Below are 18,398 nucleotides of genomic sequence, written 5' to 3'. Positions count from 1 at the left end.
TCAATGTTTTATTTGCCTTTAATCTTATTTTAAAGATTGCAGGTGAAATTGGTGGACGATTGGTGAAAATGAATGAAGCATTGATCAAACTGAAACATGAAATGGAGAGTACATATGAAATGATGACCTCTAGCAGTACATACCAGGACTGTTGTGTGCATCGTGACTATCCTCACAATCTACACTTTAGAGCAAACGTGATTATTCCAAAACGAAATACTATACACTGAAGTTTTTAAACTCACCACTATCTTTCGAATGATCTGTTTTCTTTAGACCGACATTATTTGTATTGTTAGGTTTCGACAGACATGTTTTGCTACAGTAAACCAAGCTATGTACAAGATACCAACATCAAATATCCCACGTCGGATGTGTTAAACACAATGAAGTCCAACTATCGGGAAAACAAGAACATTCAGTTCCAATACGTTGCTCTGAAATCAGGACTCTACATTAATTATCCGGCGACCAATTTAATTGGCTGTGATACTTACGACCCAAGATTCAGGTACGAAAAACGTTATACAGAAATATATCTGAAACTTTAAACACGGGTAAAACAGTGACACAATACACGATTGATATCTGACACACACACAATGACACAATATACGATTGATGATATCTGACACACACACAATGACACAATATACGATTGATATCTGACACACACACAATGACACAATATACGATTGATATCTGACACACACACAATGACACAATATACGATTGATGATATCTGACACAAAAACAGGGACACAATATACGATTGATGATATCTGACACAAAAACAGGGATACAATATACGATTGATGATATCTGACACAAAAACCGTGACACAATATACGATTGATGATATCTGACACAAAAACAGGGACACAATATACGATTGATGATATCTGACACAAAAACTGTGACACAATATACGATTGATGATATCTGACACAAAAACAGGGACACAATATACGATTGATGATATCTGACACAAAAACAGGGACACAATATACGATTGATGATATCTGACACAAAAACTGTGACACAATATACGATTGATGATATCTGACACACACACAATGACACAATATACGATTGATGATATCTGACACAAAAACCGTGACACAATACACGATTGATGATATCTGACACAAACACAGTGACATAATACACGATTGATGATATCTGACACAAAACAGGGACACAATATACGATTGGTGATATCTGACACAAGAACAATATAGGTTGACTTTGTGCATTAAAATGTTATAATACTATCACTATATATTAAAATATAGCTGGTCTTATATATCGCCAACATTTCATAAAACCTTAGCCATTAACAAAAATGATTGTAAGTTATTATTTGACATAGAGAAGTTTAATCCCCAATTGTGGAAATTCAAATTATAATCAATAGAAATATTTTACAACGCTAGGGAAAGCATATCATAACAGCCATTCCGTACGTGGACACACATTATTGCTTTTAATCCTTCGTCTCCTTGATTAATCCATCTATAAAAAAAAAGATACGATTGACAAGAGAGAAAAAGCTGCCTAAAATCAAAATAGGTATTTTGTATTCAAAATTATTAATTTGTAAATATCTAATATTTGAATGGAGTTAAATACATTTGTATGCGTTTGTTCTATAACGTATTCTTAGCATACGCTCGCTCTAAAACTGATGCTACTTTAATTTCCCAAACAGTTCTTTAACAATGAAATAGGATAAGATTATGGTATGATATTAGGATAATGTTTTCTGTGACTGTAACTATTACACATGTACTATCGTTTTTAAATCCAGACCCGGGCTGTACTGTCAAGACTAAATTGAAAGTGAAAGTCAATATTTCGTTAAATAATGAAGAAACTTCCTAATTTTGTTTCATATCATTACGCTTCCCCATTTAAATATGTGATCAGATTAAGAGAGCGATGTTTTGCGATGCTTAACAAAGTCCTGTTTTAAAAATCTGCCCGTTACAACTTTTGACACCTATTACAGTGCATTAAAATTTATAGTTCAACAATAGTTCCCTATAAAAAGATGTGTGTCGGTTATTATTAATTGGAACGCGCTTTATGATCAGTTGTTTGTTGACCAATAATGAAATCCTGAATAATTCTGTCAGGATTGATTCAGGATAAAGTGTGTATACCCCATAGAATTTCAAAAATTTCATTTTTAAATACTAGCCTCAATAAAATACTGTATACAAACGTAAATGGAGTTATTCTTTAATCTACCTTGGAAAATGGTCATTATTTCACAATAACTATTTTCTTTTTAAGACCATATTTTGTGTCTAGTACCACTTCTACTCCACGGGACGTGGTATTGGTGTTAGAAATGTCGGCTTCTATGAGGGGAGATAAACTGAACGAGGCCAAGCATGCCGCCATTACCGTCATGGAAACACTTAGTGTCAATGACAGGGTAAGTGACGCTCTCTCTGGGTCTCACTTTTCATGAAAATGAATTCGTGAGAATTATGGGTTATAATCACCAAGGGGAGAAGTATTAGTTCACACAGAGAGTAAGATTTCGATTGACTCAAATCTTTTATCATATGTTCTGATTTTGCAAGATTGGTATCGTGGTATTCAATGACAAAGCACAGAGCCCAGGTGGTTGTTATGGAGATAAACTGGCCCCAGTTACACAAACAACAAAACAGTATCTGAAAGACTTCATTAACGCTAGAGACGGCACTGAAGGATCGAACTATGCAGAGGGTCTCCGCAAAGCCTTTACTTACTTCCGATACAACTTTAATGGAGAAGATTTCAGAGGTTAATATCATTTCTTACGAAAAAAGAAAATGCCAAAGGAATAATTTATGGTTTAGTTAAGAAAGAAAATATCTCATACCTGGGCCCATTCCACAATTTTAATGTAGCAGAGATAAGTAATACTATCTCTGTGTGCTGTACTTAAATGATCAGGTTTCAATCTGTTTTAACACAAAGAACAATTGATATACAGAATGCACCATTTTTGTTCTTGATATCTACTTTCATGAGGTGCACGCGATATGCTCTGAATTTTTAATATCAATGTCATACTTTTATTTGTTATTGTGTATTAAAATTAGTAAATTTACACGAGAGAGAGAGAGAGAGAGAGAGAGAGAGAGAGAGAGATGTATTTGTGTAAAATGATATTTATGTTCCTTAGTTAATATGACTTGCTATGTAGCCTTTGCTTGTTATTTGATAAGAGCAGTGAAAAGAGGTCAGTGATGTAAATTGAAAAACTAAGTCATGCATTTTGAAAATGACGAAGTTAAATAACAGAATAAGCTAGTGGGGTCAGAATAAGTTGAAAACAAAAATACAATTATATATGTATCACATAGGTATGATTATTCAATCTTACCCCCTACAACACATAAAGAAATATCGAAATAGAGCTGCCTGCAATCAAATAAGGTGGGTTTTACAAATAAATGAGGCCACAATCCAACTGCAAATATTTCAATTACTTAGTGTCAGTGTTTTGTGTTCATTCATTCTACCAGTCCTTGAAAAGAATATACTATCTTTCATACATAATTATCTGAATATTGATATCAAATTATTTTCAAAAGGGTGGTTTAAAGCAATACATTTATATGAAAGTGAAGATGACGAACAGTGATCAATCTCATAAAACCTCTAAAAGTAGAAAATTGATAGCAGGGCTAACACGGACCCGTGGAATCACCAGAGGTGGGATCACACTTACAAGGAAAGTAAGCATCCCCTGTTGACCGGTCCGTGTAATAATATTTAAAATATCGTTCCTTCTGTGCTATCCAAGTAGAAAACATTGCATCTCAAAAATCAGATTTAGTGAAATATTTGATAATATTTTTTTGATGTTCCTCAAGAGAATTCACATCCTTTTAAGCTTTGATCTTGAACATGTTTGTCCAGTTGTTTTATTTCTTCTTCCAGTCTCTGTTCTTTAATTATCCATAATGGTCCTACCTCTCCATAATAACAAAAAAGTTTAAGAATTTCAATCCAGAAAATGTTTCAAATGCATTCGTTTGCAAAACAGTTTCTTCTATACTTTTGTAGACCAGATCATGTTGTTTGTTTCGGACGGTGATACCAGCACAGGAGATAATCCCCTAGAAGTCATCAGAGATGAGAATCATCGGCTACAAAACAGAGTTGTCATCAACACGTACGGTATAGGGACGGGTAAGTTAACGGGGAGGTCATCAACACATACATGTATTGTTTAGGAGCGGATAAGTAGTAGTCAAAATATACATGTAGTTGTCATCAGGTACGGCATAGGGACATGTACATTGTACGTTGTATGCAGTAAAATAGATTTGTAATCAATACATATGCATGTCTTATATGGATTGGTAAATGTCAAAGCTGATTTATCAAAAATTGATTTTTGGTAAAGGGACTGGTGTTTTTCGCTGTCAAAGCAGACTAACTCGCGGTCAATATACGTATGATAAAATAAGAAATGTTTGATCGCAATTGAAGGAAACTTTGACATCTTGCATTTTATATACATATATATTAGCAATATACTACTTTACAAATTGTATCCTCATGAATGAGATCATGACGTCAAGTAGTTAATATCACAATGCCAATATGACACTGATCTAAAATGTCGTTATCAGTCAGTATTTTTACATGACAAATATGTTTCGTATATTTACTGTTCAGATACGCGTCTATTGATTGATTGTATCTTGTTTAACGTCCCGCTTGAGAATTTTTCACTCATATGGAGACGTCGTCACTACCGGTGAAGGACTGCAAAATTTAGGCCTATCTATGCTCAGCGCTTATGGCCATTGAGCAGGGAGGAATCTTTATTGTGTCACACCTGCTGTGATACCGGACCTCGGTTTGCGTGTTTTCAACCAAAGAACCGCCCCATTTAGTCGCCTCTTACTACAAACAAGAGGTTACTGAGGACCTATTCTAACCCGGATCCCCATGGGCACAAATACATGTCTATAGATATATGTACTGCATAAATACTTAGTTACTCGGGAATCAGTTTGACATCCGTAAGCACTACATTTAACACATATATGCGGAAAGCAATATCACAAGAATAAGGAATTGTATATAGAGTGGAATATAAGACTCTTCGGCCTAAAGACACTACGGCACAGAAAACCCAGAACGTTGGACACCCTGGTCCAAAATTATTTTTTTTCGTCCGAAGCACTTTGATCCTATTTTATTGGTGTGCCTTATTTCTACCATATTACGTCTTAACATTGATATTTCAGCCCAATGACATTTCATACCAATTTTATTTTCGTCCGATAAACTTGGACCAATTTTTTTGCCATATTTCCCCGTAATTACATATACGGCTCAAAAGCATAACTATATATAATACATTCACACTTCGACCCAGTACATTTTGGTCTAATTTTGTTGTCTTATATATCATGTTATTTTCGTCCCAACAATATATAGAACCATTAACACCTCGGCTTGATATGATGGACCTGAGACACTTCCACCTGTTTTGTTTGGTCTCATATTGTCCGTCTTTTCTACTGTACAAACTACAGGTGCTTGACGTTTTGAATATATTCAATAAAAATTCGCCGATTGATTGCCTTTATGTCCAGTTCATCTTGAAGATGCGAGATATAAGACGTTCACAGAGTCGATGATAGATTGTATGGGTCTAATTATGATATTGAATCTGGCGTGTTTCATACCGATTGTTAGGCCGTTCTTGACACACTCATTTTGACTACGGATAACCCCTTTTACCTGATCAAGATATAGGCACTGATCCCACCTCTGGTGTGTCCAGGGGTTCGTGTTTGTTCGACTCTCTATTTTGTATTGCCTATAGTATGGTTCCACGTAAAAATCAGGCAAAATCGCATTTTCGTGATAAGTCCATGTTCACGAAATGAACCCAAACTTAGCATACTAACTCACCGTAATATGTTTAGCAAATATACAAAGTAGTTTTGATTTATTTCGCCTTGTTCCAAAATTATGGACAGATAATTATGAACATGGAGAATTCACGCTTAGTGCAAATCTATACAAAACACTACTTGTAATCCCTTTGAAATCTAAAAACAGCAAAGCGGGTATGAAAATATATCATTATATAACATTAAACAAATAAAAAAGGCATGCTCTGAAATAAATATTTTATTTGAAAGTTTCAATATAACAATTTAAAACCGCTCTGAATGTTTCGATTTTAATGCAATTTCGGTTATCGTTCCTGAATTTAACCTCGATGATCGCTAGGGGCGCTGCGTTGTCAACACACTAAGTGCGCGGAAAATGGCGGATCCAAAACTGAATGCCGTGTAGGACAATATTCCGACAGAGTGTGATCTACCCTCAAGCCTCATCTAAAGGAAACGAATATATATATAGCTTCGGAGAGTGTCAGAAATACATTGATGCATATGGCGTCACAGAAGATAGACCCTGTGTGGAGCAGCCGACAACGAAGACCGAGCAACATATCTTGAATGACATGTCACCAAGTCGGCGCATTCCGGTAATTTCAAATGGTGTGATTTACATATTTAATAAGTCAAAATTCGCAATATTTATTATTACTAGCATAAAAATCATAACGAATGTTGTATTATACAATGTAGCATTGTATGAGACGACTGTGTACAGATGACACCCCCTCCCTCGTTTCAAAAAGTCATACTTTCAACAGTTACGCTATATGTTTTAGGCCTAGGCTAATCGACGGCATGTTTCATTTGTAATGGTCTGCAATAATAGCAGACATCTACGTATCCTCCACACAAACGCCTCCTGTCTCAGATAGAAATGTAGATTATGCCTCACTGAGGATCAGTAGGAGTAGGTATCATCTCAAAAGAGTGTGGTTTTATGTACTACAGTCGAATTTGCATATAAAAATTTAAGACATGATATGACTTTGTGAGATGAAATGTTTAGTATATAATGTAAACCTTCTCAATACATTTCATACATAGCTGAGTGGTTAGGTATCTGGATTAACATGCTGGAGGTACCGGGTTCAAAACTCAGAAAGGACTTAATATTTTCCTTCAATTTATTTTATATACACATCATTTTTTTTTCCTTCAAGGTATTCTATAATTATAAATACACACAATTTTTTAAATATTATTTCATATGCACAAAATCCTTTCTTTTAGTGGTCACCATTCAGCTCTTGACAAATCAGAATTCATATTTTAAAAACATATGCATACTATTAGACATATCAAAGAAAATATTTAGGGTCTGTAGTTTTTTAAAGAATTCCATTTTATTGTCAAACAATTCATAATGTTAATTATAAATCTTCATATCAATCAATAAGTTGAGTCTCCTTGACATTTTTATTAGATATCTATTATATTACTATTTAAAGTCTGTCTCAATTTGATATGGTCATGGGGACTGGTCAATGCATGGGTTCTTGAATTTATATTTCTAATAATAATATATAAATATAACAAAGATCAAGTCATTTAGCTAATGTATATTTCTTTAAAGTTTTCATACCAGCATCATGCAGTGTCATTACCATCACTACATGCATTGGAAACTTCTGTGGTAAATACATAACTGTAAATACATGTAGCACATATGTACCAATGAATCTACAGTGCAAATGTTTTATAAACCTCAAACTTGGTAGAGCAGTATTATATAATAATCCTGATATACAAGCACTATATGACCCCTTCTGATAATGAGGTCAAAGTCAACCAACCCCCAACCCACCATTATAGGAAAATATTGGTCACTCAGAAACCAGACTCAAAACCTGATACAGCTGTTGCCCTGACTAGTACCTGAACCTACTTGTCACTGATTTAGAATATTTGGAACACCTTCTCAATGCCATATACAAGTTTCTTTAAGCATTTCTTGTTTTCAAAAGTTTTATATGCTGTTTTAGTATTTTATTCTTTCTAACTACATGTATAATTTAAATATCAATGTGTACTATGATTACTAGGCTCTGAGGTGTGTACTTTAATTGAAAGTTTTATGATATAAAATGTTCAAACATTTTCAAAAACTAGAGAAATATATATTATATATTGAGGAGAGAAAAATAAGTAAATTCTTGTGTCCTGAAAATTAATGTCTATCTTATTGTATTGTAGGTCTCTGCAAAACCCAAGGACATACTTAAAGTGGTAACAGGAAGAAAATCAATCAAACCAAGTGAAAGTACAAGACACTATTACAAAAGGAAAGCAAAGGAGTCCATAAATTCAATGTTGAACATCAAGACAGTCTAAAATATTGAATCCAAACAAAATATCAAAACTTTATGAAGAAATAAATTGTCAAATAAACATGAAAGCATTCTTATATATGGTGTTTATTCAAATTATTTCAACTGAAATTCCTACTGTACCTAAATTCGAAAGGAAAACAACTTATGAAAAACACCAATGGGTTGAATTGTGTGATGAAGTTGTGTTGACATGCAAAAATACATGTATAATGTGATGCATCATAGAATAGCTCAAATGGTCTATTTTATGCAATTTTGGGGCTCTTCACTCACCCCTTTCTGGATTGAGAAGGTAAATACACGAGTCACAACCCCTCCATTCCCACCCTTATATTTTGTTCTGGATCTCCCTCCGTTTTGTAAATATGTTCGTAACAAATATATTTCTGTGCTCATTTGTTCCTTTATCATGTTTATGCCTTGTTTGGGGTTACACTTTTAAAAAAGTATGATTTTGAAATAAAATTTTTAAGCTTCAAAGAACTCTTCCATGTACATTTTTCAGTATACAGTTTATAAAGGATCTAAACTTACAAGTTGCAACTGTTAAAAAATCGTATAGATAATGGAATCTATTGATGAAATAATTAAGAATTCATTTTCAATTCACTTTACAGAAACTAATATCTACATGGATTATGTAAAACAGTTGTTTTGTCATCTGAAAGCAACCTGTAATCATACTTGGTAAAAGATAGTGCCATAGACATGATAAATGAGTCAACTTACATTTTTTAAACTACATTATTGAATTTTAAAACAATCCCATTTCTACATTACATGTATTTTCATAAAATTGTATGAAGTCAATATAAACTGTCCAAATTTTACAATATTAATGACACAAATGTCTGCAGTTTCTGTTCTCATTTTTATTTTTTCCTGAACAAATATATATTTTATACGACTGTAAAAACGTACATTTCACTAAATGTTTTTGTTCCACTCTTACAAAGGATTCATAAGGAAATCATGTGCTAAAAAGTTTATTTTAAAATTTGAGCCCTCTCATGTTTCTAGAATTGTTAGCCAAAGTTTTAAATGTCCAGATGCTTTGTAATAAATGTTTTAAATTTCATATTACAGAGAGAAAAAATGAATTTAAAATGATTTTTCAAATAAAAGATATTTTCAATGAATTATTTAGGGTAAAATACAAAAGTTGATAAATTATATCTTAATGTTTTATCATAGGATTCCCTTGAACGTTTTTCTAAAGATATACGTTTTAAAAGAGCATGGGCATTCATTCTCTTTATACTTGGGACTATAATGCCAATCTCTTGTCATTCGAGTAACCTACAACGTACGTCGTTGACCAGCCTCACAAGAGTTGTTGATAGGTGAATTTCAAAATGAAAAACAATTGCCAACCAAGCATTTTTTCTTTAATCTGTTAATTACCCACACACTCACAACTATCCAGCCAAAAATACTTGCAAGTTAAACTTGCCATTCAGTGCAAAATATCCTATAAAGACCGGTCTAATAAGTTGTTTACAATAACCTGAGGAAATCTGAAAGAAATGGGTTAATAATAAACGGACTTTCGATTCCGACCCAAAATGCTATGCATCGTTTCTTGCATTTACATCTATAGACATATCAATATGGTATGTAAACACATAAAGAAGATCATTTTAGATATTTATAAATATGATAATTACTAGAACATGACAGAAAAGTATACTTGTTGAATAGTTTGTAAGTAGAAGAAAACTTAAAAAACATGAAAATATATTATTTTCCCGCCATTTTTCACAATCTTCATATATTTTTTTCCGAGTACAGTAAAAACTTTCAAAAAAAATATTGAGTAAAAATTATTCAATAACATGTACTTTATCCGTCTAATTATAAAACTCTTTTGAAAGTGTTTGCTGTTTCGAGAAAAATGGTCTTAAAGTTGGAATGTTTTTCCGTTAGAAAATCCTTTCGTTAACTGCAGCAACGGTTACCATGGTAACACATAACAAATACTCACTGTGACAACAGAAATTCGTAAACAGTAGCCTTCTTCTTCATTTTATATAAGCCATTTGAAAATGTATGATCTTTTCATTTAACAAAACCTTTAGCATTTTTATGAGTCAATTTTGGTCAAAACATGGGTATTCTATTTTTAGTAACACAGCTCTGTGAAGGTGCGTCATATGAAAAAAATATTATCACCGAATGATTTCCTATAAACAATGTTACTATATATATAAGTATCGGCTCGATCCCTGACGGTCGACTTATCACCCTCTGCCTGATTTTTACATGGAACCATACTATAGAAGTTATGAGATGACCACTGTTCGCTATCTTCACGAATCACAGTGACTTTAATGGTCTCAGAACCTTGAGGTAGGCATTGTCGGATGTATCATTGTTGCATCATTCTTAAGGAGTTTCCTCCCAATTGTACTCGATACAGATATCTGCAATTTATTAAATATAAATAAATAAATAAATAAATAAATATATATATATATATATATATATATATATATATATATATATATATATATATATATATATTCATATTGATCAGACACAAATTACACGACAGCAGCATAATATTCCATATTTCTTTGGATCTTAGTAGCTGTATGGTTTATTTCATGCATAAATAAAACTTACATAAAAATAAAATCGGGATTTGATGTAAAACTTATACGGTACCAAATGTGATGCACCAGATGCGCATTTCGACAAATAATGTCTCTTCAGTGATGCTCAACCGAAATGTTTGAAATCCGAAATAACTATGAAGTTTTAGATCTAAATATAGCAAAAAACAGCGTGCCAAACAAGTGAAGCCAAATTCGTCCAAGGGTAAGAGCTATGCATGAGGGAGATAATCCTTAATTTTGAAATGAATTTCTAAATTTTATAACAGCAATTAAATATACATCCGTATTTTCAAGCTAGTAACGAAGTACTTAGCTACTGGGCTGTAGAGACCCTCGGGGACTAACAGTCCACCAGCAGAGGCCTCGACCCAGGGGTCATAATGTAAAACTTATACGGTACCAATTTTGATGCACCAGATGCGCATTTCGACAAATAATGTCTCTTCAGTGATATATACTTAGTGATATACTTATTTCAATGATGACGTCATGTTATTCCGCGGATTTTATCCCAGTAAAGATTTTCATAACCTGCCTTAACGTACCCGCGTGTCAATGTGCCATAATGTTAAAATGTAATTATAGGTGATAAAAAGCAAAACAAGGGGGGGGGAGGGGGTCAAAGTGTCTCGGACGAAAAAAAGGGGACCGATCTGTCTTTGGGCCGAAGTGTCTCGAAATGCTGGGTCGAAGTGTTAAACGTATTAGGCCGAAATGTCTGGGCGGAAGTATCCATCTTTTTGGGCCGAGGTCTCCAACGTTTTGGGCCGAAGTGTGTTTAGGCAAAAACGTCTAACGACCTCAGGGCATACAGAGTAAATGTATCACAAGGGTATTTCAGTTTTATTGGATTTGTAAAAATATGGTACATCTTCATATTTATTCATTCAAGTTGTTGCGCTATGAATTATGCACATCATAAACAATTTTTAAATACAGGTTTGAACACGCAGGTCAAACATCTGTTGCAAAACATGACAGAGCAAACATTGAATAACAATACCTATGGTTACATAAAGGTGCGTATTTCTCTATTGATTATAAACAAGATACATATATATAATAACGCATTGGCTAAATTCTAAAATCAATAGGAATTCTTTTTATCTAAGACAAATGTTATTTATTATCACGCACATGGATAATTACATTTCTTGACGAACTGCAGGCCGGGAAATCCGTCTTCATAGCAGATGTCAAGACTTCGTATCTACGAGAGGCGATGGGGACGTTTTATGATTATTCCAGCATACCTATATCCCAGACCCCCACATTCACACAAGCCTACAAAGATTACTTCACTAAAGGTAAGATTATTTCCTACAAATAACTTTACAATGATTTTGCCTCTCACTATACAACTTCTACGTAAGAAGAAAACATCTTTTGTTCTCGCCTTCAATTCGACATTTAGATATATCGACATTTTATCTATTAACAATACCTTCATTCATATGTCGATTCGATATATCCCAGTGAACTTGAAATAAAAGACACCACAGAGTCGTCTACATCAGTTTCCTACTGAGCCATTTTATTGAAAATAGATATCAACGGCAAGCTAACAACTCAACTTTATGACAAACGGGATGGTTTCAGCTTCTCCATCGTCAACTTCCCATATTTATGTAGCAATTAATATTCCATTATCACCTGCATGTGGTGTTTCAAATGATTCGCTACGCTATAGCTTGTTCTGCGTATGATCAGTTTTTAAATCGAGGCAGGCTACTGACAAACAAGTTGATGATGCATGAGTTTCATCAATCTCCTTTAAAGTCAGCATTTCGCAAATTCTATGGTCGTTATAACGATCTAGTTTGCCAATACAACCTATCATTGTGTAAATGTTGCCTGATGTGTATCATACCAATTGCTAGATCGTTCTTGGTACGCTGATTTTGACTACCGATGACTCTGTTGACCTGATCACTCCTCCTAGGTACCTGATCCAACCTCTGGTGTGTCCAGGGGTCCGTGTTTGCCTATTAACTCTCTATTTTGTATTGCTTATGGGATTGCTGAGATTGACCATTGTTCGTTATCTTTATCTTTAATAATGGACATTGCTTGCTATATGTGAATATTGTACCGATCTGGATCACTTTTTAAATCATATAAATATAGACATATCGAGCCCAAACTGCAAATGATTTGAAGGCAAATGAAAGTCTAGCGGATAAAATAGTTCTCCGTCACTTGTATGGCGACGTATTAGTTAAGCGAGGGATTTCCCCACGTAATACGATGTTTGTTTATGTATTGACAATTGTTTTTAGTAAAAATATGCGACACTTTGAAGAATTTTACTTTAATTTGAATGTGCTGTTATTATTTGTTATTTTACTCGGGACACCTTAACCCCGCTGTGTATAATCAACATTCATCGTCATAAAAAGTTCAATCTTATATGTATATATATTCCAGCATACTGTGTTTCAAGTCCAAGTCTACACCCTGGAGTTCCTACAAATATACTCCTACTATTGCATACAAACTTTTTAATTACACACAAATTTGATAGTGCTTAGATATATACCATCTTAAAAATAATCAACCTACGTCTTCTTGTTTCTCGTCTTATTTCAATTATAGTCATGTAATTACTGGTGATGTTGATAAAGTTGAAAATGGGGACCTGAAATCACTTATAAAATTCTAAAAGGTCCTTCTTAATTAAGAGAACCACGGTCTTTCAACTGGCGACATAACTTTATTTCCTAGTATGCATTATGTCGACGATTATGCTAGATGATGGGATAGATATGAAAAAAGAAGACATTGCCTTCTTAGAATGGATAAAAAGTATAAGAGTTCTCAAATACACGACAGTAGTTGAAAGATGAATAAAAAGTGTGAGAGGATTTTGTTTAAGATGGCTTATATGTAAGCATTATGTCAAGTGAAATTTGAAAGTGTTTTGAAAGAAATTCCGTTTCCTTGATCAAGATATAGGGCTCACGGCGGGTGTGACCGGTCGACAGGGGATGCTTGCTGCTCCTGGGCACCTGATCCTATCTGCTGTGTGTTCAGGGGTCCTTGTTTGCCCAGTTCTCTATATTGTATTACTTGAGAGTTATGGATTGGTCGTTGTTCGCTGTCTTCGCCTTTCATGCATTTTGTTAGTGAAGAGTTTGTTTTAATCAAAAAGTTATAAATCTGTATCTGTTTGTCATTTTTATTTAGTGTAACTACATTGCTAATATTTTTCCTACACAATTTGTTTTATCTATGAGATAAGTGGAGGCCTCCGTGGCCGAGTGGTTAGAGCATCGCGCTCAATATCTCACGGCCTTTCACCTCTGGTCGGTGCGGGTTTGAATCTCGCTCGCGCCGGTAAGTGAGAAAGTTTCCCAGTTCGATGGTCTCTTCCCAGGTACATTGTATCTGGGATCTCTCTTCAACCAATAAAAACTGGGCGCCACCAGATGACTGAAAAAGTTGTTGAATGTGACGAAAAACAACAAAATAATCAATCAATCAATATGAGATAAGTAGCACAGAGACCTAGAAATAATTAAAATGTAGCAAATTCATTGATTAGGTTGATGAAAAAGAAAATGTAAAGGTTTTTTTTCTGTACACTGTATTTTAAAAAAGGTATTTGTAATTTTTGATAATCAGAAATTTTGCATGAATTATTAGTTTCTTGGCCAATAACTCAGAGAGTTGATATATAATCCCTTACTTTTTATGTTCTAATTTTAGATTTTATGTAGGGCATTGTAATTTGTGTCTATTATTTCTTTTTTAATTGACAAAACTCATAGACGTATAAAGTCTAAATTTCTCTATGATCGATATTTTTGTGCTTGAAGTGAGAAAAGGTGTTAATGTAAAACTTATACGGTACCAATTAATGTGTTTCCAACTACAAGTATAACAAATTTTCATGAAAGGTGAAGATAACGAACAGTGATCAATCTCATAACTCCTATAAGCAATACAAAATAGATAGTTGGACAAACATGGACACCTGGACACACCAGAGGTAGGATCAGGTGCCTTAGAAGAGTAAGCACCCGGTGTCGACCGTTCAAACCCGCCGTGAGCCCTATATCCTGATCACTTAAACGGAGTTATCCGTAGTCAAAATCAGATTGTTACAAATCATGAGGTTACGTTAATCCAGTGTAGTGATTGATTTGCATTATGGAGCAAATAAGTCAAAATTGAATGTTAAGTGCAAAAATGTCTGGTGTAATACACTATAGCTTAAAAATAAGCATTGCTACCCTTATTTTCCTTTTTATGTTTAAATTTTTCTTTACTGTAGAAGTAAATATATATATACTTTCAAAACAATTGACAGTACTATTAAACTTAGTTTCGATTTTCACTATCCAAGCCATTCAATTTTATTATTCTGTAGAGTTTGTGATGACTGGTTGTCTCCCTGCCGGGTACCAAGGCTCGTTTATAGGCGTGGTTTGTGCTGACATTCTGCTCAGTGAACTTGTATCAGAGACTTTATACCTTCAGCAAGGAGAGAATTCTTACGTCTTTATCATTGACGGCAATGAAAGGGCACTGATACACCCACTTCTTCCCGATCCACGTGACGTCAACGCATCAGATTATGACATAAACAACATTTACAACTTTGAGACGGCTGGTGATGTTCCTGATGTTATCAGTTCCATGAAAAAGAAAGTATTGTTTTAAATTAGTGGTCAGTCTTGTGTATGTTTGAATGTACAGTGTGTATCGTCTGATATTCTTGAAGTCATTTTAGACTGTAACTTTTATATCAGACCCTGTTCATTGTCAGAATAATGTTTCCGTCGTAGCAAGTTTTAGAACATTTACGTGGTAGCCGCTCTAGTTTCTACATTCTACGCCAGATCCTATTGAATTTGGGAATTATATTTCATTTATATCAATTTTTCAAAACATGTTAATAAGTAGGAACCCTAGTTTCTTTTCTCTTTCTCTCCAAAATACACATCATAAATAGAGAAAATATATCGATCTTAACAGAGGTATGTCAGGGAGCAAGGCCTTAGTGACCACAATAATAGAACGTAGAGGAGTCCGACTGTTGGACGGTGATTTACAGAGGACACTGGATGCCGTGTTTTACTGGACCCCGGTAAGGTTTGGTTGATATAGACAACAAAATGTCAGGGATACATTGTTACTTTATTGACGTGTGATTGACACGACTGAATTAAATTTGTGAGTTAGTAATTATAGAAATTTTAAATTTCTACAGATTGTTGCACCTGGTAGTAACTTTTCTTTGTGTTTGGTGATGGAGAAGAATAACACTATTACAGTACTACGGGACGTGCCGCGTCATGGTGCACATGATTTTGTATACCATCGGTGGGATTTAACAACATGGCCGGCTATTTCAAACTGTCGTCATTTCAACAGATTTGCTACCAAAGGTATGTACTGGTAATTTTAGGATCCTCCATGATTAAGTTGTCCTGAACGAGGAAGTATCAATTAAAAGAAACCAAAGCATAGCTTTAAAAATATATATTCATATATTTCTTTCGAATATGGCAGAATGCTATGATATTGTCATCGTCTTTAATTTGAAAATAATCATCCGTATTTCATTAGAAAATCATTTAGTAGACTATCCTGTTAATTCGTTCGACTTGGTGTTACTGCAACTGTTTGGAAAAAATTGTAGTATTCCCAATTTTCCCCGAGAGCTTCAGTTCTGCAGCTAGCATTGGTGGTATTTCTCTGTCATAGCTACATAATTGTGAACCAACTAACAGACGAACACGCAAGGGACTCAAAATTCTAGTCTTGTACGTTTAACGTTTTGATAAGTAGGTGAACACTCCGTTCAATGTAAATTGTGCAACGTAAAATATTATTACTCAAACTGAAACTTATAACATCTACACAATGCTAATCAGCACGTGAGGTGAGTAGCCCACTCAGTGTTGTTAGGAGTCAGAATAACCCTTTTAAAAAGCAACAGAATTTACGAACAAAGGCAAGTAAACAATAAGATTTATTTACAATTATTGAAAAATTGTAACAACAGCAAAGTACTTACTTACAATAGGTGAATAAGTCTGCGCTGAACTGAATCGACACACAAAATAGCTAATGCCAAAATCCTAGTCCCCAGTGTAAAGTAATCCAAAAAGTGCTTGTCTAACCAGTACTTTCTTATCATAAAAGTTCCCAGTGTATATATAATAAGAACGAATTTTCTAGTACAATCTTGAAAGACAATTATGCAACCATTACGTCAACTTTCTACTAAAAAAAGGAAAACATCGAACTCTAGAACAATATGGGTCAAAGGTGTCAATTGAGTTAAAGTAGTACACAACAAGAAGTAAACATCGAGCTCTAGGACAATCTATGTCACAGGTGTCAATTGAGTGCATGTAGTAAGCAACACTGTTTTATATTGTTGATTGGAATATATTGAATGTGTACTATTTCTTATACATGTACATATAGGCTATGGAATGTTTAGGGCTGACATTTCAACCATTGCAATTGATATTTCTAATAAGTTAAAACATACTTCGTTCAAATGATTCCCCAGTCCTACATACCACTTTTATATGCAAGTTGTGAATTTATGAAGATGTCAACGTTTGTAGTCGTCTTGCACATACCGAGGTATATTGTAAGTACTTCTGAACATTAGTTGATAAATATGAGAGAGAGAGAGAGAGAGAGAGAGAGAGAGAGAGAGAGAGAGAGTTTGAGAGAGATTTTTGAACATACCACAATGTTTGTAGTTTTGAACATATCGATGTTTGTATATTCTTTCTGAAGCCACGACCACGGTCAAGTTAACTCCGGACGCTTTCACTGACCCCTATGAATACCAGAATGTTGCAGAGACTGAGAGCAAAGTTCAACAATACGCAGACTATATATCAGGAGTCATTTCCACCAATCCTGGTTTCAAGGTAAAAGAGAATCGTATTCATATACAGAGTTTAAGATACAAGCTGTGGTTTATATTATACATTTATTGCATGAATGTTCGGGAGATATGAAGATTTATTCACCCAAGAAAAATCATATTCCCCGAGGGCAACGCCCGAGGGGAATATGGTTTTTCTTGGGTGAATAAATCTTCATATTTCCCGAACATTCATGCAATAAATTGTTTATTTTACCGAAACAAAGCAAGACACAAAAGTGCATTTAAAATTGGAGTCCGCTCATCTATATAGCTGAGATCGTCCTAACGGTAGCACCGCGACGTCAACGTATTACGGTAGAAGGTACAAACAACAATATGCAGTGATATGATAACCAGTTTTTGTATTTCCATTCTCCTTGAATGCCGATTTACTTGCTTGTTTTTGTATCAACCAAAACCATGCATTCAACTGTGTATCAGAGACACGCATATATTGTGCCTTACGAACTATGAAAGTAGAATGACTCGGACCTTGTGACGTCACAATACACTTCGTCTACCTTGACGTTAAATTTATGGAAAATGCACGAGACTGTCCAAGGGGTAAATATGATAGAGAAATATGATGTTTGAGAGGGAAATATGAAGTTTT

The 18,398-nt window shown here is 34.3% G+C and overlaps 1 protein-coding gene across 3 annotated transcripts in view; it reads left to right on the top strand.

The window, feature by feature from the left end:
• Window positions 1–18,398, top strand: part of LOC125646430 (VWFA and cache domain-containing protein 1-like) — a 45,744-nt gene that overhangs the window by 14,568 nt on the left and 12,778 nt on the right. For all 3 annotated transcript variants that reach the window (XM_048872702.2, XM_056140592.1, XM_056140593.1), the window contains 11 exons: window positions 36–197; window positions 300–511; window positions 2,299–2,443; window positions 2,595–2,799; window positions 4,072–4,197; window positions 11,824–11,903; window positions 12,053–12,191; window positions 15,257–15,533; window positions 15,865–15,976; window positions 16,100–16,277; window positions 17,650–17,786. In XM_048872702.2, the coding sequence (XP_048728659.2) occupies window positions 36–197; window positions 300–511; window positions 2,299–2,443; window positions 2,595–2,799; window positions 4,072–4,197; window positions 11,824–11,903; window positions 12,053–12,191; window positions 15,257–15,533; window positions 15,865–15,976; window positions 16,100–16,277; window positions 17,650–17,786 (1,773 nt within the window). The remainder of the gene's footprint in view (window positions 1–35; window positions 198–299; window positions 512–2,298; window positions 2,444–2,594; window positions 2,800–4,071; window positions 4,198–11,823; window positions 11,904–12,052; window positions 12,192–15,256; window positions 15,534–15,864; window positions 15,977–16,099; window positions 16,278–17,649; window positions 17,787–18,398) is intronic.

The sequence above is a fragment of the Ostrea edulis genome, chromosome 6 (genome assembly GCF_947568905.1).
Source record: "Ostrea edulis chromosome 6, xbOstEdul1.1, whole genome shotgun sequence".
NCBI lineage: Eukaryota > Metazoa > Mollusca > Bivalvia > Ostreida > Ostreidae > Ostrea > Ostrea edulis.
The sequence above is the reverse complement of the archived record's forward strand: the minus strand, read 5'-3'. Positions and strand labels throughout refer to the sequence as shown.